General features: G+C 44.6%; 1 protein-coding gene across 1 annotated transcript; it reads right to left on the reverse strand.

Annotated features, from left to right (window-relative positions):
• Positions 1–4307: 4307 nt before the first annotated feature.
• Positions 4308–27874, reverse strand: LOC124111789 (protein-L-isoaspartate O-methyltransferase domain-containing protein 1-like). Its single transcript, XM_046471596.2, has 5 exons — positions 27802–27874; positions 24292–24658; positions 8054–8328; positions 7370–7481; positions 4308–5492 (listed from the first exon to the last, which is right to left on the reverse strand). Exons 2-5 carry the CDS (start codon positions 24596–24598, stop codon positions 4546–4548), a joined length of 1641 nt encoding a protein of 546 aa, XP_046327552.1. The 5' UTR covers positions 24599–24658; positions 27802–27874; the 3' UTR covers positions 4308–4545.
• Between the last annotated feature and the right edge of the window lie 78 nt (positions 27875–27952).

Genomic DNA, 27952 nt, shown 5'->3' on the forward strand with positions numbered 1-27952 from the left:
CTGGGGCAAACAAATGTGTGATTAATTTCTATGCAGTCAAAGATAGCTAATATATTTGTCTACAGCTTCATCAGTGATGTGCATGTCATACTTCATCGCAGTCCCGTCCAATGGAAATGGATTTTTCCGTTGCAAACGGAACTACTTCTTTCCCAAAACATGTCTTTCACAGCATTTTCTCAAGTTTCTTTAGCAACGCAGCCCAACACTATAGTATCCAGACAAACTTACAGGTGTGGGGTGTAAAACAACACTCACCCACTCACAACATTCCAGTGCAAATAGAATGAATGAAACCTCCTTTAAGTACAGCCGAGGTGATACTTCTTCCAGGAGCCAAAGGTTGCTGTTAAGTACATCATGACACTTTATATATATTTTACATCAGGTATATACAAGCATGGGTAAAACCTTTTTTAAAAAGAAAAGCCAGGGTGCCTTTTGTGATTTGAAAAATTTCATGAGGTGATATTGTTGAAATCACAAATGTGTTAATTATAACGTATTATGTTTACTTTAAGTATACCCGATCATCTTTCAAGTTTCAAATGTATGAATGACATGGAAGTGTGCACAATCCTGCATCTCTGGATCTGCATTCTTGACTGCACTCAAAACAGGGATTTATCTGGGAATCCAAACCAGGTGACTTTTCTAAAAGCTCTTATTTCCTTACTCCTGAGGTATTTCAACACTGCATTCAATGCAATATGTGAATGCAGCATAACATCCTCTTCCTTTTCTTTGGTCCTGTTAACAGTGAAATATGCATCACCTCTACCAAGCCATGAAATTTGCAAACATACTGACATGAATTAGGAAGTTTTTAATTCCAACTGGAAAATTTTACTGACATGTGCTGCAAGTGTTGATAAATCCCTATAACAACTGAACGTGCTGCAAGTGTTGATAAATCCCTATAACAACTGAACGGTCATATGAGGAGAAACATGCAGTGAAGATGAAATCAGGTGTCTGACTACAGTGATCACCTCGGTACACACATAATAGGGATGAAACGACACATCATGCCCTGGTGCATCGTGGGTTTTCATGCGACAATACAACACGTTTTTTCTGTATCGATACAGGACAAAAACACTTGCTAAAATAACTTACTCATTACTTGTAATGACAACCCCCACTCCAGTGCTTTTGTCAGTCAAATATCACAAAATGTGTTGTAATTAGCTCTTCAAAGTTCACAACTGAAAATAGATACTACAAACATGTGTCTACGGGTAGCTTTTTCTTTGGGACCTGCTCTGAAATATTTATAGTCAAGAAGTTTCCTCGTGATTTGATGTAAATATGGGCATCATTATGTGTATTGTATCTATGTATCGTGATACATATCGTATCATGACCTTGATGTGTCATTTCACCCCTAGCACATGCCATGTTCCCTTACTTCTTTCCCTCAGTAGCTTTCAAATAGATCTACCATCTAAAAATGTCCAATGTATCATGTTCTGATAAAGTTTATGTTCCAGTGTGACTCTCTGTGGCTAATGAACTGACTAGAATGTGTAAAATGGTGGTTGACCTTGCTTCAAGGTCATCTGCCTAACAAAATGATGAAGACAATATAAATATAACAAGGAAGAGCACTGAGAGAAGTCAACAAATTAAACATGCTAAATGTAAAGTTGCCCCAAATGGACATCTGGTGAGAAGTTGTGCTACTTTCCAATGACTCATGGTAAGTTGTGTGGAAAATAGTAAAAACAATCTGGCCTTGATCAGATCTGAGAAGCTAATCATGTTACACAATTATCAGACAATAATGCTCTGTACATAAACATTATTATTTAAAATTCTTAACCTTAACATATCACAGATATATCTTGTTGAATTTGTCCTGGAAGCCATTTGGTATATAGGATATGCCCCTCCTCCATTGTCAAGGATGTCAACACTTCCCCAACATTCCCAGAACGTGTTACATGATTACGGCCTGTAAATAACCATCCAGTCAAACCATGTCAATCTCACAGCCCACAGATAATATTACAGTGAATACCTGCACCAGTTAGCACTGAAAAGAAAGGTCAAGTCTTTATGGCAGGCCCTTCAACAAGCAGCAACTGAAGAATGTTACTGTATTTTTCAGAAAAAAGAAATATGCAAATAAATATTATGTGCATGTGCCTATTTATTAAAAAGTTTTAAAATAATAATAATAATTTATTCAGACAAAAAAAGTGACTGAAATGTTAATCATCATAGAGGAAATTAATTCAATTTCTGTGAGAACAATAACCTTAGTCGCAATGCAGTGAGCTGTCTCTATTGCTTGATTGGTAGGTTAAGTAAAGACGTATCGTGTTAATATGGCACATAGCAGTGTTGGAATATGGGGGACGTAGTGCATACATTGCTCTGGGAGTCTGCCACGATGGAAGTTCAGTTACATGAGTGTTCAAGACAGTAAGTTTGACAACCAAGATAGCTTGCTGGTACAATAAAATTCAACAAAAGAAAGTAGTAGGGCCGCAACTTTGAGATTTTTCATCTATTTTAATATTTGAGAAAATTGAGAGAGGGTGTCACAATAAGACGGGATAGATGGGTGTGGGTGTCATGTTAGATGGGTGTGGGTGGTGTGTTAGATGGGTGTTGGTCATGTGTTAGATGGGTGTGGGTGTCATGTTAGATGGGTGTGGGTCATGTGTTAGATGGGTGTGGGTCATGTGTTAGATGGGTGTGGGTGGTGTGTTAGATGGGTGTGGGTGGTGTGTTAGATGGGTGTGGGTGGTGTGTTAGATGGACGTGGGTCATGTGTTAGATGGGTGTGGGTGGTGTGTTAGATGGATGTGGGTGGTGTGTTAGATGGGTGTGGGTGGTGTGTTAGATGGGTGTTGGTGGGGTGTAAGATGGGTGTGGGTGGTGTGTTAGATGGATGTGGGTGTCATGTTAGATGGGGTTGGTGGGGTGTTAGATGGGTGTGGGTGGTGTTAGATGCCTGTGGGTGGTGTGTTAGTGTGATGGGGTTGTCCGAAAGGATGTTGGGGCTGAAAGTCTCAATCTGTATATAAGCCTTATCACAGAAGATAGAAATTGATGTCTGTGAAAAAGGGTGTGGCTGCGAGACTGAACTGGACTGGTGGGTATGGTTGTATTGTGAGTTGTTAGAGCAGGCATTTCACCTGCCCTGGTCAAGTAATAGAATCTATACATACATACAAGTCCAGTCTAACAACAAGAAAAAACAAAATTTGATGTCTACTCATTCAAGTCAAAAATGGCAAAATTTGATTTCCTTCTCCCCAAACCAAGCACTGAGACAACTAGCACAATCGTTTCAAACATGGCACTTATATTCAAAACATATGTACACAAATATTTACACGGTGAAATCCTCCCCTTATCTATCACAGACGATTGGTCAATTTATTCCACATGTCCTGACTAACAGGTACCAACACATGCTTGCTTTGCTTGTGGGTCTTTGTCACTGGGATGTCACACAAATGGAAGCTGAACTGTGACACTGGTCAAGTCACACATGTGAAATCTGGCTGTGACACTGGTCAAAACACACATGTGAAAGCTGGCCGTGACACAGGTCAAATCTCACATGTGAAATTTGGCTGTGACACTGGTCAGATCACACATGTGAGGGCTGGCCGTGACACTGGCCAAATCTCACATGTGAAATCTGGCTGTGACACTGGTCAAAACACACATGTGAATGCTGGCCGTGACACTAGTCAGATCACACATGTGAGGGCTGGCCGTGACACTGGTCAAATCACACATGTGAAAGCTGGCCGTGACACTGGTCAAATCACACATGTGAAAGCTGGCCGTGACACGGGTCAAATCTCACATGTGAAAGCTGGCCGTGACACTGGTCAAATCACACATGTGAAAGCTGGCCGTGACACGGGTCAAATCTCACATGTGAAAGCTGGCCGTGACACTAATCAGATCACAAATGTGAAAGCTGGCCGTGAATGGGTCAAATCTCACATGTGAAAGCTGGCCGTGACACTAATCAGATCACAAATGTGAAAGCTGGCCGTGAATGGGTCAAATCTCACATGTGAAAGCTGGCCATGACACTGGTCAAATCACACATGTGAAAGCTGGCTGTGACACTGGTCAAATCAAACATGTGAAAGCTGGCCATGACACTGGTTAAGTCACACATGTGAAAGCTGGCCGTGACACTGGTCAAATCTCACATGTGAAAGCTGGCCGTAACACGGGTCAAATCACACATGTGAAAGATGGCCGTGACACTGGTCAAATCACACATATGAAAGCTGGTGAAGTAAATCATGTGAAACCTGGCCGTGACACCGTTCAGGTAACATGTGAAAGCTGGCCGTGACACCGTTCAGGTAACATGTGAAAGCTGGCCGTGACACCGTTCAGGTAACATGTGAAACCTGGCTGTCATCTCATTTGAGTTATATCCATACAACTTGCAGTCCCTTACATCTGTCACAGTGCAATCAGATGATTGAGCTTGAACACTTTACCAACATTATCCATCAGCTGTTACAACCCTCAAACACCATGACTTGGTGGGCGTGGCTAGTTGCGGTAGTACATCAGGTATGTCTTCAGTGCAATAGGCAGCGGCAGCTGTCCTATCCTATCCCTCAATATCGTGCCCACCACTTCCCGTGGTCGTCCGTCCTCCTGTTCTGTGCAGTCCATGGGGTGGTTGGCGGAGCCCTCAAAGCTGCTGGCGGGAGAGGCCTTCTCACTGTTGTCATGTGACGTGTCAGCTTCCAGCGGGTCATCTCCTAGCGACCCGATGCCTGATGTTTCAGATGTATCAGCACTTGTGTTGGATGAACAGCGAATCTTGCGTGGGGGACTGAGTCCAGATTTTGCAACATCGCTCAACTGCAGCATTTCCACAATGTCAACACCTTCATCATCATCATCATCATCATTATCATCATCATCGTCGTTGTCAGAATCATCGGAGGAATGGGCATCGGCCAGAAAGCGGCCTATACCATGAAGTCTGCTGCTGCTGTTGGTGGTGGTCGTAGTAGAGCTGGCGTGGCTCCCTGAGGATGCAGCCCCGTTTTTAGTTGGGGCACTCTTTGCTTTGGCGGTCTTTACTTGCTGGTCTCCAGAGGCACCAGCCTCTGCTTCCCCCTCCCTCTCAGTCTCCCCCTCTGCCCCACCATCCTCCATCTGCTCACCATCTTCCTCCATGCCTTCTTCCTCCTCTTCCTCTTCCTCAGCATCAGCAACACTGCGTAGGAAGCGTCGCCTGCGAATCAACCGAACTGGGTCACCCCCCTCCTCATCATCACTGTCCTCAAATTGCCCAAGGATCATCATCCCCATGCTCATGGGCACAATATTGATACGTCTCTGTTTGCCTGCACGTTTCTTGACAGGTTCACGCTTCTTCTTGCGGACATTCTTGAGGTGAGGAAAGGAGGCTAGGATGTTTACACGCAGGATCTTCCTGATGGTGATGCGACATACTTCCTGCAGCATCGGCAGTGACACATCAGCTGCAACAACAAACATCAGCTGCAACAACAAATGTGAGCTGAAAAAATACAAACGTCAAACAAAAGGCTGGGCCACTCTGGACAGAAATCTCATTTGAGGGTTTCACTTTGGACAGAGATCTCATCTGAGCGTTTAAGACAGGACAGAGATCTCACTTGAGGGCTTAAGCCTGGACAGAAATCTCATCTGTAAATTTAAGCCAGGACAGAGACCTCATCTGAGGGTTTAAGCTAGGACAGAGATCTCATCTGAGGGTTTAAGACAGGACAGAGACCTCATCTGAGGGTTTAAGACAGGACAGAGATCTCATCTGCGGGTTTAAGCTAGGACAGAGACCTCATCTGAGGGTTTAAGCTAGGACAGAGACCTCATCTGAGGATTTAAGCTTGGACAGAGACCTCATCTGAGGGTTTAAGACAGGACAGAGACCTCATCTGAGGGTTTAAGAAAGGACAGAGATCTCATCTGAGGGTTTAAGACAGGACAGAGATCTCATCTAAGGGTTCATGCCAGGACAGAGATCTCATCTGAGGGATTTAGCTAGGACAGAGACCTCATCTGAGGGTTTAAGACAGGACAGAGATCTCATCTGAGGGTTCATGCCAGGACAGAGATCTCATCTGAGGGTTTAAGCTAGGACAGAGACCTCATCTGAGGGTTTAAGACAGGACAGAGACCTCATCTGAGGGTTTAAGACAGGACAGAGATCTCATCTGAGGGTTCATGCCAGGACAGAGATCTCATCTGAGGGTTTAAGCTAGGACAGAGACCTCATCTGAGGGTTTAAGACAGGACAGAGATCTCATCTGAGGGTTCATGCCAGGACAGAGATCTCATCTGAGGGTTTAAGACAGGACAGAGACCTCATCTGAGGGTTTAAGCTAGGACAGAGACCTCATCTGAGGGTTTAAGACAGGACAGAGATCTCATCTGAGTGTTTAAGACAGGACAGAGACCTCATCTGAGGGTTAAAGACAGGACAGAGACCTCATCTGAGGGTTCATGCCAGGACAGAGATCTCATCTGAGGGTTTAAGACAGGACAGAGATCTCATCTGAGGGTTTAAGACAGGACAGAGATCTCATCTGAGGGTTTAAGACAGGACAGAGACCTCATCTGAGGGTTTAAGACAGGACAGAGATTTCATCTGAGGGTTTAAGCCAGGACAGAGACCTCATCTGAGGCTTTCACCCTGGAAAGAGATTTCATCTGCAAAATGTCTTACTGCTGACTAGAGTTAAGGCTTCTTCCATCTAGGTTTCAACAGAAACAAAACTTTTGATTGTCCAAATGTTTTTAGACTACACTTACCCCAAAGTACCAGAGTTACAGAAGTTGCCAGAAGTTATTAGATTATACAAAACAGGTGTTGAGGATGCGCGTAAACCACCCAATTTGCCCTTAAACCAAACCATCTAAAACTTGGATACCAGATCTCATTGCCATAGTCTGAGTTCTTCTCTTAACATTTTGTGAAACCGTTTTTATACTTATGAATAATGAAACAGAAACATCTAACTGTGACATATTACTGATCAAGATAAGTTTATTGTATGTTATATTCATAAAAGAAACCTGGCCCTTTTCTGCAGGCTATCTTCTTCATTACAGCATGTCAAGCTCACTTTGGCAATACATATGATATAATATATACAGTTGATCATTTCTATCATTCCGTCTTCCTAATACTGTCCCTCTCAATTATAAACAAATGTTTGGTTATACCATCCAGTGATTAAATTCTAACAAAACTGTACATTCTTCTTAAACATTTTGAACAATGACAAACCAGTAATCGTTATGCCAAGCAGGTAGTTGCCTCAGTGGGTTAATACTGGAATTTTTCTGACCATGCTATCACAGAGGAGGTACTCACGGAGATCAATCATGTCATCCTCCTTTGATGGAGACACAAGGGTGGCAAAGGAAACAGGAAGGACGTTCTTTGTCTCCCATGTTGTCTCCGAAGTGCGGCGGATCTGTAGCAGCTGAGGGGAGACACAAACCCAAATACAGCAAGCTGATATTGTGCCTCGGTAACACATCCTGAAGCAATGACTCTTTGTGATTCTTAATCGCTGACCTCCTTATCACTGAGTACCATCACTCACTCTGAGTTTACATACAGTGAGGGAGTGAGTTGGGTTTAACGCCGCTTTTAACAGTATTCCAGTTATATCACGGTGTGTCAGCTTAATGTGGAAAGCCCAAAGTGATGCAGGTCTCAGACCTTTACCACTTCTGTGAAACCTACGAGCACGGGTATGGTGCTGACAAACCTAGAAACATAATCGGGGCGAACAGTCATAGGTTTCTGGCGTGCCCAAGGGACGCAACTCCTTATCGCGGCGCCTTAGACGACTGGGCAACCCCTGCCCCCCGAGTTTACAAACATGTCTCCTACCAAGTTTGAACTTTGTGTAGAAAGAAAAACATCTAAGTTTACAGCCTTTTCACAGGTTTGAAGCTGCAGCCCAAAAGGGAAAGTAACAGCAATGGAGATACAATGAAATTGTCCCAGCAACTTCTGGTGATGTGAGGATTGTGTCCTATGACCTACCTGATCATTCAGGGGCATAACCAGCACCCCCCCAACATTGATGAGATTCTTCATGTAGTTCTCGTGTTCCTTCGGACAGGCGGCTCCACAGTAGACGCGGTCATACTGACGGCAGCAGGAGTTGATCTGGAGGCAGTTCCCCACCACAAACATTGGCTCGCAGAAGTCAAACTCGTCAAAGGCATCACAGCTCTTCTTGAATTCCTCCAGCCTCTCCTGGGCATAGTCCACCACGTCCTCATAGAGCTCCACACCATGGTTCACACCATAAGGCCCTGAACACAATGCAGCACATGGGTGAGTGGGGTTGCGTACATCTCAACACTATACAGCCCTGAACACAACGCAGCACATGGGTGAGTGGGGTTGGGGATACATCTCAACACTATACAGCCCTGAACACAACGCAGCACATGGGTGAGTGGGGTTGGAGGTACATCTCAACACTATACAGCCCTGAACACAACGCAGCACATGGGTGAGTGGGGTTGGAGATACATCTCAACACTATACAGCCCTGAACACAACGCAGCACATGGGTGAGTGGGGTTGGAGGTACATCTCAACACTATACAGCCCTGAACACAACGCAGCACATGGGTGAGTGGGGTTGGGGGTACATCTCAACACTATACGGCCCTGAACACAACGCAGCAGATGGGTGAGTGGGGTTGGAGGTACATCTCAACACTATACGGCCCTGAACACAACGCAGCACATGGGTGAGTGGGGTTGGAGGTACATCTCAACACTATACAGCCCTGAACACAACGCAGTACATGGGTGAGTGGGGTTGGAGGTACATCTCAACACTATACGGCCCTGAACACATCGCAGTACATGGGTGAGTGGGGTTGGAGGTACATCTCAACACTATACGGCCCTGAACACATCGCAGTACATGGGTGAGTGGGGTTGGAGGTACATCTCAACACTATACGGCCCTGAACACATCGCAGTACATGGGTGAGTGGGGTTGGAGGTACATCTCAACACTATACAGCCCTGAACACAATGCAGCACATAGGTGAGTGGGGTTGGGGGTACGTCTCAACACTATACAGCCCTGAACACAATGCAGCACATGGGTGAGTGGGGTTGGGGGTACATCTCAACACTTTACGGCCCTGAACACAATGCAGCAAATGGGTGAGTGGGGTTGGAGGTACATCTCAACACTATACAGCCCTGAACACAATGCAGCACATAGGTGAGTGGGGTTGGGGGTACATCTCAACACTATACGGCCCTGAACACAACGCAGCACATGGGTGAGTGGGGTTGGGGATACATCTCAACACTATACGGTAGTAGTGGGAAGATAGACCAATGCATCGGTGGATTGCATTTTTTTACTTCTCAATACAAGTATTGATCACAATTGCACCCGAAGTAAAAAGCATTGATTCTTACTTTAAATGTATTCTTCAATAAATGTTACACCAAACATTAAATACTAGTGAAAATGAGAAGTGAAGACATAAATGGTTCCATCCATTGCACCATACATGATACTGCCAACTGTAAATCGTTAGTATGCTAGGTATTTGGCCATCCTGTCTATGGTAAAACAAGGCTCACGCACCACAGATAAAGTGCACATGCAAGTATCATGATACTTATCTGATCATGTGCAAGATATCATGATATTATCATGGAACACCACCTACAGATTACAGAGAGTTTGTTACTCAGGATATGTCTGGTCATGGCAAGGAACACTGCCTACAGATTACAGAGAGGATGTTACTCAGGATATGTCTGGTCATGGCAAGGAACACCACCTACAGATTACAGAGAGTATGTTACTCAGGATACGTCTGGTCATGGCAAGGAACACCACCTACAGATTACAAAGATGATGTTACCCGGGATGAGTCCGGTCACAGCAAAGAACACGACCTACAGATTACAGAGAGGGTGTTACCTAGGAAATGTCTGGTCATGGCAAGGAACACCACCTACAGATTACAGAGAGGGTGTTACCTAGGATATGTCTGGTCATGGCAAGGAACACCACCTACAGATTACAGAGAGGGTGTTACCTAGGATATGTCTGGTCATGGCAAGGAACACCACCTACAGATTACAGAGAGGGTGTTACCTAGGATATGTCTGGTCATGGCAAAGAACACCACCTACAGATTACAGAGAGGATGTTACCTAGGATATGTCTGGTCATGGCAAAGAACACCACCTACAGATTACAGAGAGGATGTTACCTAGGATATGTCTGGTCATGGCAAAGAACACCACCTACAGATTACAGAGAGGGTGTTACCTAGGATATGTCTGGTCATGGCAAGGAACACCATCTACAGATTACAGAGAGGATGTTACCTAGGATATGCCCGGTCATGGCATGGAACACCACCTACAGATTACAGAGAGGGTGTTACTCAGGATATGTCTGGTCATGGCATGGAACACCACCTACAGATTACAGAGAGGATGTTACCTACGATATGTCTGGTCATGGCAAGGTACACCACCTACAGATTCAAAGAGGGTGTTACCTAGGATATGTCTGGTCATGGCAAAGAACACCACCTACAGATTACAGAGAGGATGTTACATAGGATATGTCTGGTCATGGCAAAGAACACCATCTACAGATTACAGAGAGGATGTTACCTAGGATATGTCTGGTCATGGCAAGGAACACCACCTAAAGATTCAAAGAGGGTGTTACTCAGGATATGTCTGGTCATGGCAAAGAACACCACCTACAGATTACAGAGAGGATGTTACCTAGGATATGTCTGGTCATGGCAAGGAACACCACCTACAGATTCAAAGAGGGTGTTAACTAGGATATGTCTGGTCATGGCAAGGAACACCACCTACAGATTACAGAGAGGATGTTACATAGGATATGTCTGGTCATGGCAAAGAACACCACCTAAAGATTACAGAGTGGATGTTACCTAGGATATGTCTGGTCATGGCATGGAACACCACTTACAGATTACAGAGAAGGTGTTACCTAGGATATGTCTGGTCATGGCAAGGAACACCACCTACAGATTACAGAGAGGATGTTACCTAGGATACGTCTGGTCATGGCAAGGAACACCATCTACAGATTACAGAGAGGATGTTACCTAGGATATGTCCGGTCTTGGCATGGAACACCACCTACAGATTACAGAGAGGCTGTTACCTAGGATATGTCTGGTCATGGCATAGAAGACCACCTACAGATTACAGAGAGGATGTTACCTAGGATATGTCTGGTCATGGCAAGGAACACCACCTACAGATTACAGAGAGGATGTTACCTAGGATATGTCTGGTCATGGCAAAGAACACCACCTACAGATTACAGAGAGGATGTTACCTAGGATATGTCTGGTCATGGCAAAGAACACCACCTACAGATTACAGAGAGGCTGTTACCTAGGATATGTCTGGTCATGGCATGGAAGACCACCTACAGATTACAGAGAGGATGTTACCTAGGATATGTCTGGTCATGACAAGGAACACCACCTAAAGATTACAGAGAGGATGTTACCTAGGATATGTCTGGTCATGGCAAGGAACACCACCTACAGATTACAGAGAGGATGTTACCTAGGATACGTCTGGTCATGGCATGGAACACCACCTACAGATTACAGAGAGGGTGTTACCTAGGATATGTCTGGTCATGGCAAGGAACACCACCTACAGATTACAGAGAGGATGATACCTAGGATACGTCTGGTCATGGCAAGGAACACCATCTACAGATTACAGAGAGGATGTTACCTAGGATATGTCCGGTCTTGGCATGGAACACCACCTACAGATTACAGAGAGGCTGTTACCTAGGATATGTCTGGTCATGGCATGGAACACCACCTACAGATTACAGAGAGGATGTTACCTAGGATGTCTGGTCATGGCAAGGAACACCACCTACAGATTACAGAGAGGATGTTACTCAGGATATGTCTGGTCATGGCAAGTAACACCACCTACAGATTACAGAGTGTATGTTACTAGGATACGTCTGGTCATGGCAAGGAACACCACCTACTAATTTCAAAGATGATGTTACCCGGGATGAGTCGGTTCACAGCAAGGAACACCACCTACAGATTACAGAGAGGGTGTTACCTAGGATATGCCCGGTCATGGCATGGAACACCACCTACAGATTACAGAGAGGGTGTTACTCAGGTTATTTCTGGTCATGGCATGGAACACCACCTACAGATTACAGAGAGGATGTTACCTAGGATATGTCTGGTCATGGCAAGGAACACCACCTACAGATTCAAAGAGGGTGTTACCTAGGATATGTCTGGTCATGGCAAAGAACACCACCTACAGATTACAGAGAGGATGTGAGTGAGTGAGTGAGTGAGTATGGTTTTACGCCGCTTTTAGCAATATTCCAGCAATATCACGGCGGGGGACACCAGAAATAGGCTTCACCCAGAGAGGATGTTACATAGGATATGTCTGGTCATGGCAAAGAACACCACCTACAGATTACAGAGAGGATGTTACCTAGGATATGTCTGGTCATGGCATGGAACACCACCTACAGATTACAGAGAGGGTGTTACCTAGGATATGTCTGGTCATGGCAAGGAACACCACCTACAGATTACAGAGAGGATGTTACCTAGGATACGTCTGGTCATGGCAAGGAACACCACCTACAGATTACAGAGAGGGTGTTACCTAGGATATGTCCGGTCTTTGCATGGAACACCACCTACAGATTACAAAGAGGATGTTACCTAGGATATGTCTGGTCATGGCAAGGAACACCACCTACAGATTACAGAGAGGATGTTACCTAGGATATGTCTGGTCATGGCATGGAACACCACCTACAGATTACAGAGAGGGTGTTACCTAGGATATGTCTGGTCATGGCAAGGAACACCACCTACAGATTACAGAGAGGATGTTACCTAGGATACGTCTGGTCATGGCAAGGAACACCATCTACAGATTACAGAGAGGATGTTACCTAGGATATGTCCGGTCTTGGCATGGAACACCACCTACAGATTACAGAGAGGCTGTTACCTAGGATATGTCTGGTCATGGCATGGAAGACCACCTACAGATTACAGAGAGGATGTTACCTAGGATATGTCTGGTCATGGCAAGGAACACCACCTACAGATTACAGAGAGGATGTTACCTAGGATATGTCTGGTCATGGCAAAGAACACCACCTACAGATTACAGAGAGGATGTTACCTAGGATATGTCTGGTCATGGCAAAGAACACCACCCACAGATTACAGAGAGGCTGTTACCTAGGATATGTCTGGTCATGGCATGGAAGACCACCTACAGATTACAGAGAGGATGTTACCTAGGATATGTCTGGTCATGACAAGGAACACCACCTACAGATTACAGAGAGGGTGTTACCTAGGATATGTCTGGTCATGGCAAGGAACACCATCTACAGATTACAGAGAGGATGTTACCTAGGATATGTCCGGTCTTGGCATGGAACACCACCTACAGATTACAGAGAGGCTGTTACCTAGGATATGTCTGGTCATGGCATGGAACACCACCTACAGATTACAGAGAGGATGTTACTCAGGATATGTCTGGTCATGGCAAGGAACACCACCTACAGATTACAGAGTGTATGTTACTCAGGATACGTCTGGTCATGGCAAGGAACACCACCTACAGATTACAGAGAGGATGTTACCTAGGATACGTCTGGTCATGGCATGGAACACCACCTACAGATTACAGAGAGGGTGTTACCTAGGATATGTCTGGTCATGGCAAGGAACACCACCTACAGATTACAGAGAGGATGATACCTAGGATACGTCTGGTCATGGCAAGGAACACCATCTACAGATTACAGAGAGGATGTTACCTAGGATATGTCCGGTCTTGGCATGGAACACCACCTACAGATTACAGAGAGGCTGTTACCTAGGATATGTCTGGTCATGGCATGGAACACCACCTACAGATTACAGAGAGGATGTTACCTAGGATGTCTGGTCATGGCAAGGAACATCACCTACAGATTACAGAGAGGATGTTACTCAGGATATGTCTGGTCATGGCAAGGAACACCACCTACAGATTACAGAGTGTATGTTACTAGGATACGTCTGGTCATGGCAAGGAACACCACCTACTAATTTCAAAGATGATGTTACCCGGGATGAGTCCGTTCACAGCAAAGAACACCACCTACAGATTACAGAGAGGGTGTTACCTACGAAATGTCTGGTCATGGCAAGGAACACCACCTACAGATTACAGAGAGGGTGTTACCTAGGATATGCCCGGTCATGGCATGGAACACCACCTACAGATTACAGAGAGGGTGTTACTCAGGATATGTCTGGTCATGGCATGGAAGACCACCTACAGATTACAGAGAGGATGTTACCTAGGATATGTCTGGTCATGGCAAGGAACACCACCTACAGATTACAGAGAGGATGTTACCTAGGATATGTCTGGTCATGGCAAAGAACACCACCTACAGATTACAGAGAGGATGTTACCTAGGATATGTCTGGTCATGGCAAAGAACACCACCTACAGATTACAGAGAGGGTGTTACCTAGGATATGTCTGGTCATGGCAAGGAACACCATCTACAGATTACAGAGAGGATGTTACCTAGGATATGCCCGGTCATGGCATGGAACACCACCTACAGATTACAGAGAGGGTGTTACTCAGGATATGTCTGGTCATGGCATGGAACACCACCTACAGATTACAGAGAGGATGTTACCTACGATATGTCTGGTCATGGCAAGGTACACCACCTACAGATTCAAAGAGGGTGTTACCTAGGATATGTCTGGTCATGGCAAAGAACACCACCTACAGATTACAGAGAGGATGTTACATAGGATATGTCTGGTCATGGCAAAGAACACCATCTACAGATTACAGAGAGGATGTTACCTAGGATATGTCTGGTCATGGCAAGGAACACCACCTAAAGATTCAAAGAGGGTGTTACTCAGGATATGTCTGGTCATGGCAAAGAACACCACCTACAGATTACAGAGAGGATGTTACCTAGGATATGTCTGGTCATGGCAAGGAACACCACCTACAGATTCAAAGAGGGTGTTAACTAGGATATGTCTGGTCATGGCAAGGAACACCACCTACAGATTACAGAGAGGATGTTACATAGGATATGTCTGGTCATGGCAAAGAACACCACCTAAAGATTACAGAGAGGCTGTTACCTAGGATACGTCTGGTCATGGCAAGGAACACCATCTACAGATTACAGAGAGGATGTTACCTAGGATATGTCTGGTCTTGGCATGGAACACCACCTACAGATTACAGAGAGGCTGTTACCTAGGATATGTCTGGTCATGGCATAGAAGACCACCTACAGATTACAGAGAGGATGTTACCTAGGATATGTCTGGTCATGGCAAGGAACACCACCTACAGATTACAGAGAGGATGTTACCTAGGATATGTCTGGTCATGGCAAAGAACACCACCTACAGATTACAGAGAGGATGTTACCTAGGATATGTCTGGTCATGGCAAAGAACACCACCTACAGATTACAGAGAGGCTGTTACCTAGGATATGTCTGGTCATGGCATGGAAGACCACCTACAGATTACAGAGAGGATGTTACCTAGGATATGTCTGGTCATGACAAGGAACACCACCTAAAGATTACAGAGAGGATGTTACCTAGGATATGTCTGGTCATGGCAAGGAACACCACCTACAGATTACAGAGAGGATGTTACCTAGGATACGTCTGGTCATGGCATGGAACACCACCTACAGATTACAGAGAGGATGATACCTAGGATACGTCTGGTCATGGCAAGGAACACCATCTACAGATTACAGAGAGGATGTTACCTAGGATATGTCCGGTCTTGGCATGGAACACCACCTACAGATTACAGAGAGGCTGTTACCTAGGATATGTCTGGTCATGGCATGGAACACCACCTACAGATTACAGAGAGGCTGTTACCTAGGATGTCTGGTCATGGCAAGGAACACCACCTACAGATTACAGAGAGGATGTTACTCAGGATATGTCTGGTCATGGCAAGGAACACCACCTACAGATTACAGAGTGTATGTTACTAGGATACGTCTGGTCATGGCAAGGAACACCACCTACTAATTTCAAAGATGATGTTACCCGGGATGAGTCGGTTCACAGCAAGGAACACCACCTACAGATTACAGAGAGGGTGTTACCTAGGATATGCCCGGTCATGGCATGGAACACCACCTACAGATTACAGAGAGGGTGTTACTCAGGTTATTTCTGGTCATGGCATGGAACACCACCTACAGATTACAGAGAGGATGTTACCTAGGATATGTCTGGTCATGGCAAGGAACACCACCTACAGATTCAAAGAGGGTGTTACCTAGGATATGTCTGGTCATGGCAAAGAACACCACCTACAGATTACAGAGAGGATGTGAGTGAGTGAGTGAGTGAGTATGGTTTTACGCCGCTTTTAGCAATATTCCAGCAATATCACGGCGGGGGACACCAGAAATGGGCTTCACCCAGAGAGGATGTTACATAGGATATGTCTGGTCATGGCAAAGAACACCACCTACAGATTACAGAGAGGATGTTACCTAGGATATGTCTGGTCATGGCATGGAACACCACCTACAGATTACAGAGAGGGTGTTACCTAGGATATGTCTGGTCATGGCAAGGAACACCACCTACAGATTACAGAGAGGATGTTACCTAGGATACGTCTGGTCATGGCAAGGAACACCATCTACAGATTACAGAGAGGATGTTACCTAGGATATGTCCGGTCTTGGCATGGAACACCACCTACAGATTACAGAGAGGCTGTTACCTAGGATATGTCTGGTCATGGCATGGAAGACCACCTACAGATTACAGAGAGGATGTTACCTAGGATATGTCTGGTCATGGCAAGGAACACCACCTACAGATTACAGAGAGGATGTTACCTAGGATATGTCTGGTCATGGCAAAGAACACCACCTACAGATTACAGAGAGGATGTTACCTAGGATATGTCTGGTCATGGCAAAGAACACCACCCACAGATTACAGAGAGGCTGTTACCTAGGATATGTCTGGTCATGGCATGGAAGACCACCTACAGATTACAGAGAGGATGTTACCTAGGATATGTCTGGTCATGACAAGGAACACCACCTACAGATTACAGAGAGGGTGTTACCTAGGATATGTCTGGTCATGGCAAGGAACACCATCTACAGATTACAGAGAGGATGTTACCTAGGATATGTCCGGTCTTGGCATGGAACACCACCTACAGATTACAGAGAGGCTGTTACCTAGGATATGTCTGGTCATGGCATGGAACACCACCTACAGATTACAGAGAGGATGTTACTCAGGATATGTCTGGTCATGGCAAGGAACACCACCTACAGATTACAGAGTGTATGTTACTCAGGATACGTCTGGTCATGGCAAGGAACACCACCTACAGATTACAGAGAGGATGTTACCTAGGATACGTCTGGTCATGGCATGGAACACCACCTACAGATTACAGAGAGGGTGTTACCTAGGATATGTCTGGTCATGGCAAGGAACACCACCTACAGATTACAGAGAGGATGATACCTAGGATACGTCTGGTCATGGCAAGGAACACCATCTACAGATTACAGAGAGGATGTTACCTAGGATATGTCCGGTCTTGGCATGGAACACCACCTACAGATTACAGAGAGGCTGTTACCTAGGATATGTCTGGTCATGGCATGGAACACCACCTACAGATTACAGAGAGGATGTTACCTAGGATGTCTGGTCATGGCAAGGAACATCACCTACAGATTACAGAGAGGATGTTACTCAGGATATGTCTGGTCATGGCAAGGAACACCACCTACAGATTACAGAGTGTATGTTACTAGGATACGTCTGGTCATGGCAAGGAACACCACCTACTAATTTCAAAGATGATGTTACCCGGGATGAGTCCGTTCACAGCAAAGAACACCACCTACAGATTACAGAGAGGGTGTTACCTACGAAATGTCTGGTCATGGCAAGGAACACCACCTACAGATTACAGAGAGGGTGTTACCTAGGATATGCCCGGTCATGGCATGGAACACCACCTACAGATTACAGAGAGGGTGTTACTCAGGATATGTCTGGTCATGGCATGGAACACCACCTACAGATTACAGAGAGGATGTTACCTAGGATATGTCTGGTCATGGCAAGGAACACCACCTACAGATTCAAAGAGGGTGTTACCTAGGATATGTCTGGTCATGGCAAAGAACACCACCTACAGATTACAGAGAGGGTGTTACCTAGGATATGTCTGGTCATGGCAAGGAACACCATCTACAGATTAAAGAGAGGATGTTACCTAGGATATGTCCGGTCTTGGCATGGAACACCACCTACAGATTACAGAGAGGCTGTTACCTAGGATATGTCTGGTCATGGCATGGAACACCACCTACAGATTACAGAGAGGATGTTACTCAGGATATGTCTGGTCATGGCAAGGAACACCACCTACAGATTACAGAGTCTATGTTACTCAGGATACGTCTGGTCATGGCAAGGAACACCACCTACTAATTTCAAAGATGATGTTACCCGGGATGAGTCCGTTCACAGCAAAGAACACCACCTACAGATTACAGAGAGGGTGTTACCTACGAAATGTCTGGTCATGGCAAAGAACACCACCTACAGATTACAGAGAGGATGTTACCTAGGATATGTCTGGTCATGGCAAAGAACACCACCTACAGATTACAGAGAGGCTGTTACCTAGGATATGTCTGGTCATGGCATGGAAGACCACCTACAGATTACAGAGAGGATGTTACCTAGGATATGTCTGGTCATGACAAGGAACACCACCTAAAGATTACAGAGAGGATGTTACCTAGGATATGTCTGGTCATGGCAAGGAACACCACCTACAGATTACAGAGAGGATGTTACCTAGGATACGTCTGGTCATGGCATGGAACACCACCTACAGATTACAGAGAGGATGATACCTAGGATACGTCTGGTCATGGCAAGGAACACCATCTACAGATTACAGAGAGGATGTTACCTAGGATATGTCCGGTCTTGGCATGGAACACCACCTACAGATTACAGAGAGGCTGTTACCTAGGATATGTCTGGTCATGGCATGGAACACCACCTACAGATTACAGAGAGGCTGTTACCTAGGATGTCTGGTCATGGCAAGGAACACCACCTACAGATTACAGAGAGGATGTTACTCAGGATATGTCTGGTCATGGCAAGGAACACCACCTACAGATTACAGAGTGTATGTTACAAGGATACGTCTGGTCATGGCAAGGAACACCACCTACTAATTTCAAAGATGATGTTACCCGGGATGAGTCGGTTCACAGCAAGGAACACCACCTACAGATTACAGAGAGGGTGTTACCTAGGATATGCCCGGTCATGGCATGGAACACCACCTACAGATTACAGAGAGGGTGTTACTCAGGTTATTTCTGGTCATGGCATGGAACACCACCTACAGATTACAGAGAGGATGTTACCTAGGATATGTCTGGTCATGGCAAGGAACACCACCTACAGATTCAAAGAGGGTGTTACCTAGGATATGTCTGGTCATGGCAAAGAACACCACCTACAGATTACAGAGAGGATGTGAGTGAGTGAGTGAGTGAGTATGGTTTTACGCCGCTTTTAGCAATATTCCAGCAATATCACGGCGGGGGACACCAGAAATGGGCTTCACCCAGAGAGGATGTTACATAGGATATGTCTGGTCATGGCAAAGAACACCACCTACAGATTACAGAGAGGATGTTACCTAGGATATGTCTGGTCATGGCATGGAACACCACCTACAGATTACAGAGAGGGTGTTACCTAGGATATGTCTGGTCATGGCAAGGAACACCACCTACAGATTACAGAGAGGATGTTACCTAGGATACGTCTGGTCATGGCAAGGAACACCATCTACAGATTACAGAGAGGATGTTACCTAGGATATGTCCGGTCTTGGCATGGAACACCACCTACAGATTACAGAGAGGCTGTTACCTAGGATATGTCTGGTCATGGCATGGAAGACCACCTACAGATTACAGAGAGGATGTTACCTAGGATATGTCTGGTCATGGCAAGGAACACCACCTACAGATTACAGAGAGGATGTTACCTAGGATATGTCTGGTCATGGCAAAGAACACCACCTACAGATTACAGAGAGGATGTTACCTAGGATATGTCTGGTCATGGCAAAGAACACCACCCACAGATTACAGAGAGGCTGTTACCTAGGATATGTCTGGTCATGGCATGGAAGACCACCTACAGATTACAGAGAGGATGTTACCTAGGATATGTCTGGTCATGACAAGGAACACCACCTACAGATTACAGAGAGGGTGTTACCTAGGATATGTCTGGTCATGGCAAGGAACACCATCTACAGATTACAGAGAGGATGTTACCTAGGATATGTCCGGTCTTGGCATGGAACACCACCTACAGATTACAGAGAGGCTGTTACCTAGGATATGTCTGGTCATGGCATGGAACACCACCTACAGATTACAGAGAGGATGTTACTCAGGATATGTCTGGTCATGGCAAGGAACACCACCTACAGATTACAGAGTGTATGTTACTCAGGATACGTCTGGTCATGGCAAGGAACACCACCTACAGATTACAGAGAGGATGTTACCTAGGATACGTCTGGTCATGGCATGGAACACCACCTACAGATTACAGAGAGGGTGTTACCTAGGATATGTCTGGTCATGGCAAGGAACACCACCTACAGATTACAGAGAGGATGATACCTAGGATACGTCTGGTCATGGCAAGGAACACCATCTACAGATTACAGAGAGGATGTTACCTAGGATATGTCCGGTCTTGGCATGGAACACCACCTACAGATTACAGAGAGGCTGTTACCTAGGATATGTCTGGTCATGGCATGGAACACCACCTACAGATTACAGAGAGGATGTTACCTAGGATGTCTGGTCATGGCAAGGAACATCACCTACAGATTACAGAGAGGATGTTACTCAGGATATGTCTGGTCATGGCAAGGAACACCACCTACAGATTACAGAGTGTATGTTACTAGGATACGTCTGGTCATGGCAAGGAACACCACCTACTAATTTCAAAGATGATGTTACCCGGGATGAGTCCGTTCACAGCAAAGAACACCACCTACAGATTACAGAGAGGGTGTTACCTACGAAATGTCTGGTCATGGCAAGGAACACCACCTACAGATTACAGAGAGGGTGTTACCTAGGATATGCCCGGTCATGGCATGGAACACCACCTACAGATTACAGAGAGGGTGTTACTCAGGATATGTCTGGTCATGGCATGGAACACCACCTACAGATTACAGAGAGGATGTTACCTAGGATATGTCTGGTCATGGCAAGGAACACCACCTACAGATTCAAAGAGGGTGTTACCTAGGATATGTCTGGTCATGGCAAAGAACACCACCTACAGATTACAGAGAGGGTGTTACCTAGGATATGTCTGGTCATGGCAAGGAACACCATCTACAGATTAAAGAGAGGATGTTACCTAGGATATGTCCGGTCTTGGCATGGAACACCACCTACAGATTACAGAGAGGCTGTTACCTAGGATATGTCTGGTCATGGCATGGAACACCACCTACAGATTACAGAGAGGATGTTACTCAGGATATGTCTGGTCATGGCAAGGAACACCACCTACAGATTACAGAGTCTATGTTACTCAGGATACGTCTGGTCATGGCAAGGAACACCACCTACTAATTTCAAAGATGATGTTACCCGGGATGAGTCCGTTCACAGCAAAGAACACCACCTACAGATTACAGAGAGGGTGTTACCTACGAAATGTCTGGTCATGGCAAGGAACACCACCTACAGATTACAGAGAGGGTGTTACCTAGGATATGTCTGGTCATGGCAAGGAACACCACCTACAGATTACAGAGAGGGTGTTACCTAGGATATGTCTGGTCATGGCAAGGAACACCACCTACAGATTACAGAGAGGGTGTTACCTAGGATATGTCTGGTCATGGCAAAGAACACCACCTAAAGATTACAGAGAGGGTGTTACCAAGGATATGTTTGGTCATGGCAAAGAACACCACCTAAAGATTACAGAGAGGATGTTACCTAGGATATGTCTGGTCATGGCAAAGAACACCACCTACAGATTACAGAGAGGGTGTTACCTAGGATATGTCTGGTCATGGCAAGGAACACCACCTACAGATTACAGAGAGGATGTTACCTAGGATATGTCTGGTCATGGCAAGGAACACCATCTACAGATTACAGAGAGGATGTTACCTAGGATATGTCCGGTCATGGCATGGAACACCACCTGCAGATTACAGAGAGGGTGTTACCTAGGATATGTCTGGTCATGGCAAGGAACACCACCTACAGATTACAGAGAGGATGTTACCTAGGATATGTCTGGTCATGGCAAGGAACACCACCTAAAGATTCAAAGAGGGTGTTACCTAGGATATGTCTGGTCATGGAAAAGAACACCACCTAAAGATTACAGAGAGGCTGTTACCTAGGATATGTCTGGTCATGGCATGGAACACCACCTACAGATTACAGAGAGGATGTTACCTAGGATATGTCTGGTCATGGCAAGGAACACCACCTACAGATTACAGAGAGGATGTTACCTAGGATACGTCTGGTCATGGCAAGGAACACCATCTACAGATTACAGAGAGGATGTTACCTAGGATATGTTTGGTCTTGGCATGGAACACCACCTACAGATTACAGAGAGGCTGTTACCTAGGATATTTCTGGTCATGGCAAGGAACACCACCTACAGATTACAGAGAGGATGTTACCTAGGATATGTCTGGTCATGGCAAGGAACACCACCTACAGATTACAGAGAGGGTGTTACCTAGGATATGTCTGGTCATGGCAAAGAACACCACCTACAGATTACAGAGAGGATGATACCTAGGATACGTCTGGTCATGGCAAGGAACACCATCTACAGATTACAGAGAGGATGTTACCTAGGATATGTCCGGTCATGGCATGGAACACCACCTACAGATTACAGAGAGGATGTTACCTAGGATATGTCTGGTCATGGCAAAGAACACCACCTACAGATTACAGAGAGGATGTTACCTAGGATATGTCTGGTCATAGCAAAGAACACCACCTAAAGATTTCAGAGAGGATGTTACCTAGGATATGTCTGGTCATGGCAAGGAACACTGCCTACAGATTACAGTGAGGGTGTTATCTAGGATATGTCCGGTCACAGCGAAGAACACCACCTACAGATTACAGAGAGGATGTTACCTAGGATATGTTTGGTCATGGCAAGGAACACCACCTACAGATTACAGAGAGGGTGTTACCTAGGATATGTCTGGTCATGGCAAAGAACACCACCTACAGATTACAAAGAGGATGTTACCTAGGATATGTCTGGTCATGGCAAGGAACACCACCTACAGATTACAGAGAGGATGTTACCTAGGATATGTCTGGTCATGGCATGGAACACCACCTACAGATTACAGAGAGGATGTTACCTAGGATATGTCTGGTCATGGTATGGAACACCACCTGCAGATTACAGAGACGATGTTACTAGGATATGTCTGGTCATGGCATGGAACACCACCTACAGATTACAGAGAGGATGTTACCTAGGATACGTCTGGTCATGGCAAGGAACACCACCTACAGATTACAATGAGGATGTTACCGAGGATACGTCTGGTCATGGCAAGGAACACCACCTACAGATTACAGAGAGTATGTTACTCAGGATATGTCTGGTCATGGCAAGGAACACCCAGAGATTACAGTGTTTGAGTGAGTTGGGTTTAATGCTGCTTTTAACAGTATTCCAGTTATCTCACGGCGTGTCAGGCTTAATGTGGGAGGAAAGCCCGAAGTGATGCAGGTCTAAGACGTTTACCACTTCGGTTAAACCCACGAGCACGGGTATGGTGCTGACAAACCTAGAAACATAATCGGGGCGAACCGGGATTCGAACCCACAATCATAGGTTTCTGGCGTGCCCAAGGGACCCAACTCTGCACAGCGAAATGCGGCGCCTTAGACGACTGGGCCAACCATGCCCCCTACAGATTACAGAGAGGATGTTACCTAGTATATGTCTTGTCATGGTGAGGAACACCAACTACAGATTACAGAGAGGGTGTTACCTAAGATGAGTCCAGTCATTGTGCTAAGGTAGCCAGTGCCACTGCCCAGGTTAAGGAAGGAGAGGCCCTCCTTCACCTGCAGTGACTCCAGGACCTCCGAGTAGATGCACGGTGCAGACAGGTGCAGGTGGCCATGTTTCCATGCCAGGTCCTTGTATGCGCTGTCTCTGTGCCCATCAACGTAGTAATCGGCTCTGTCAACAGCACGGAACACTTTCTCCACGAGGGGACTCTTGATGTAGTCGGCTTCCACCAGGTTGTCAACCAGTTCATTGTTATCAGCGCCAGTACTGACGGCGCCACCCATGCTGATTGTCACGGATGAATGTAGGTGACTGATCTGCTAGACTGTCACATTTAACTGAAACTGATCAGAAAGAACTGCTCACATAGCTGTACCTGATCAGCTCTATGTAAAACTCAAAATACACCACACATGGCTGTAAACATGATAAATACTCACACTTTTAAATTTATTACATTCATACAAAAAAAGCCACTATTGTATATCAACCAGAAAATGAGCATACATTGATGTCCTTTATTGAACCAGGGTTTTATGTGATGCACAAATGTGCGTCCAGTATGCACAAATGTTAAGATGGGGCGCAGAAAAGAAAATACTGTGTACCAAAGGGACGCACAATAATATTCACTGTACCTACATTGCATCAAGAGCAATTATGGGTTTCTGTCATTTCATCCATCAATCATGACCACTGTCCACATGATTATTGATTAATTCCAGGCCCTAAAGTAATTACCAAAAGAAGACAGTCCACTACACCATTGCATTACTTTACAGGACCCTCATATTGCCTGGAAAAGGACCCTTAAAATTAAATATCGGGGGTCCCCTGGACAGCCAATTTTGTTAGTCAAGATAAAGCCCTGTAAACATGGACATTCTTCTCAAAAACACCATCATGACACCTGCTCTTCATTTTGTGAACATTAATCGAAGCTTCTGCTAGTGTTTGCCAACTGAACCAGAATTACTTACTATAGTTTACCATAATTTGCTGAGCCAAAATAAAACTGATTTTTAGAAAATTTGTACTAACAGCAAAGAATATATTCAAAACAATATCAAAACCAAACACATAAAATAGGAAATGACATTTTAGTTCCTGCCATCCTTGACAAAGTTGCATGGTTGCAAAGTACAGAAGAATATGTATCTTAAATGCCATACAAAAAATCATTAAACCCAGCCAACTTTATTTATTTAAAGTTAAAAAATAAAAACAATCACTTATATTGAGTAGAAATAAAACATGTTTTTGACATTATTCATTAACCTTTTTGCGATCACTCCACACAAAGATCACCCGATCCCGTTAGTCGTGTCTTACGACAAACAGTTCCTTTTTTACAGCAAGCATGGGTTGCAGAAGACCTATTCTACCCCAGATCTTCACGGGTTGTTGACAGATGTGATTTTGCAAATTCTTTTACATCTGTAGGACAAAGATATTACCAAGTCCAATTTGAACAGTTAAGAACCCAACAGTAGCCCTGGTAATCCAGACTGTTTCAGTGAAACTGTCTGGATTACCAAATTTCAAGATCAAAGAATTATAGGTATGTATGGTGGCCATTCCCAAAAGTAATCGCCTGTCAGTTTCCAGTTTTTATCCCTCAGACCAATGTATCTGGAAGTGAATTTCTATATCTAGTAGTAATACTAAGAAACCTGAGGGGGTGAGGGGAAGAGAATATTAAGTTAATTACTCAAAGCGAATGGTGTCAATGTTATAGGGCTGGGACGGGTAACTCAGGTCTGGTGTGTCCTGAGTAGGATCCGGGTACCCACTCGACTACCCAGACCTGTGGTTAGTCATGTGATATAATGTTTAAATACAATAACAATAAAAGTTGCTTATGTTTGTGTCTCTTTATGACTATGCAAGCATTGTTTCTGACTTTAGTATGTTTGAGAAAAAAAGTCGACTTTAATGTATGCACAATCTGATTGTTTTGAATGTGTCTGTAAATAGTATTTGCTAGGGCTCCAGTAAAACAATTCCCAATCGGACGTTATGTACCCAACTCTTGAGACCTGCAGTAGGTACCCGGGTAGGGTCAGCCCTACTATGTTATCAACTATCAAACTTTAGTATGCAAGGACTTTGGTGATCCCCAAAATGTTTATGAATTTTCTTGCCACCAATGAAATGCCTACAGTTGATTCTTTGAATATTCCTTTGGTTCCAGGAATAAGGTTGTTTGACTATCATCACATATACAACTAGTATTACTGTTCCTTGAAAATAATTGTCTGCTATTATGTTTGTTTGTTAGATGACATGCATCAACCAAGTCAGCAAGCCTGACCACCCGATCCCGTTAGTCACCTCTTACAACAAGCAAGGGTATCTGAAGACATATTCTAACCCGGATCTTTACAGGTGGTCTGCTATCGTGAAATTATTAGTTTCAAAACATGTGAAGTAGAGCAGCTTCAAAAATTTAATTCATACAAAAAATTAAATTCTGAATGAAGCATATATTTATCTGAATCAATTTCTGTGAAATCAAAGTATTTCTAAAATTTCCATTGCATTAACAGCATGGCTAACTCAAGTCCCATTGATGAACTAACCCCTACAGTTAGTTAAGTTGATAGTCAAAAACAACTTCCAACAACTAGTAAAATCCTTCTTTTGCTAAAATACATTCATTATTTTGGTGAGGAAAGGATTCAGTTGCAACTGACAAAAACATATTGACATATATGACAATGTCAAGGTGAGTCATCATGGTCATGCAAATCTTTTTTTTTTCAGAAATACAAAGAAAATCAGTTAATTGCAGAAGTGAACATTTTACAATTTCTGATGATACAGCTGTTGACTTAAGCTCCTATTGTTTTAAGATCCATACAAAACTGTTGGTAAAATATGTTCCTTGTGACAGACCCATTCACACAACTCATGCCCATCATGTCTGCAGACAGGAAGCCAAGTCCTGTCAAATCTATACTTGGCTTGCAAAAGTGCATACAAAGGCTAACTGCAATGCTGAACCTAACAAATATGCACTTAAAAAAGTAGAGCAGTCATTTCAAGTTAACAAGTCAGTTTTGTCCGCGACATTTTGTACTGTCTGAACAAGGACAAAACCAATATTTGTTTTTCTAATGTAGGCCTAATTTCCCTGTGTCTTTGTGGACGCGACTGACAGACATTTAAATAATTTGATTGTGAACATATTGGAACAAACTAGTTATCGTCTTGCGACAGAGTTACTTGACTGTTTCTGCTTCCTGTCCATTAAACGAGTCAATTGCGATCTAGCGTGCAGCCTTCGCCCGACTCATGTCTGACAGTCGATGAAATCTCGTTCTATCGTCTGAGCAGCGAGCGAGCGACGTACACTTCTCTCATGGCAGACACTAGACCCCCGTCAACATTTGACTAAACGCAACCTTTCTTTTGCTGCGATATATACATCTGTACGAGGCAGACGTATAAGACGAGAGTGTTACGGCATGTTTAGCCAGGTTACCTTCTTTTCCCCTTGTACTTCAGCTGCTCGACCAAAACAACAACAACACTGACGTCACGCATAAACAGGGCAGCATCCTGGGAAAAGGAAAGGATTTTTCTTTTGAGGTTGACGACATGTGCTATATTGCATTTCATGCTGTGTTATCATA

Source organism: Haliotis rufescens, unplaced genomic scaffold (genome assembly GCF_023055435.1).
Source record: "Haliotis rufescens isolate VD_foot unplaced genomic scaffold, xgHalRufe1.0.p SCAF_2, whole genome shotgun sequence".
Classification (NCBI taxonomy): Eukaryota; Metazoa; Mollusca; class Gastropoda; order Lepetellida; family Haliotidae; genus Haliotis; species Haliotis rufescens.

Excerpts from the sequence above, each read along its gene's own strand:
- LOC124111789 (XM_046471596.2), bottom strand. The coding sequence starts at position 24,598 with ATGGGTGGCGCCGTCAGTACTGGCGCTGATAACAATGAACTGGTTGAC. Across the intron at positions 7,482-8,053 it reads TTATGCCCCTGAATGATCAG|CTGCTACAGATCCGCCGCAC; the intron begins GTAGGTCATAGG and ends GTCTCCCCTCAG. Across the intron at positions 5,493-7,369 it reads GGATGACATGATTGATCTCC|CTGATGTGTCACTGCCGATG; the intron begins GTGAGTACCTCC and ends TTGTTGTTGCAG.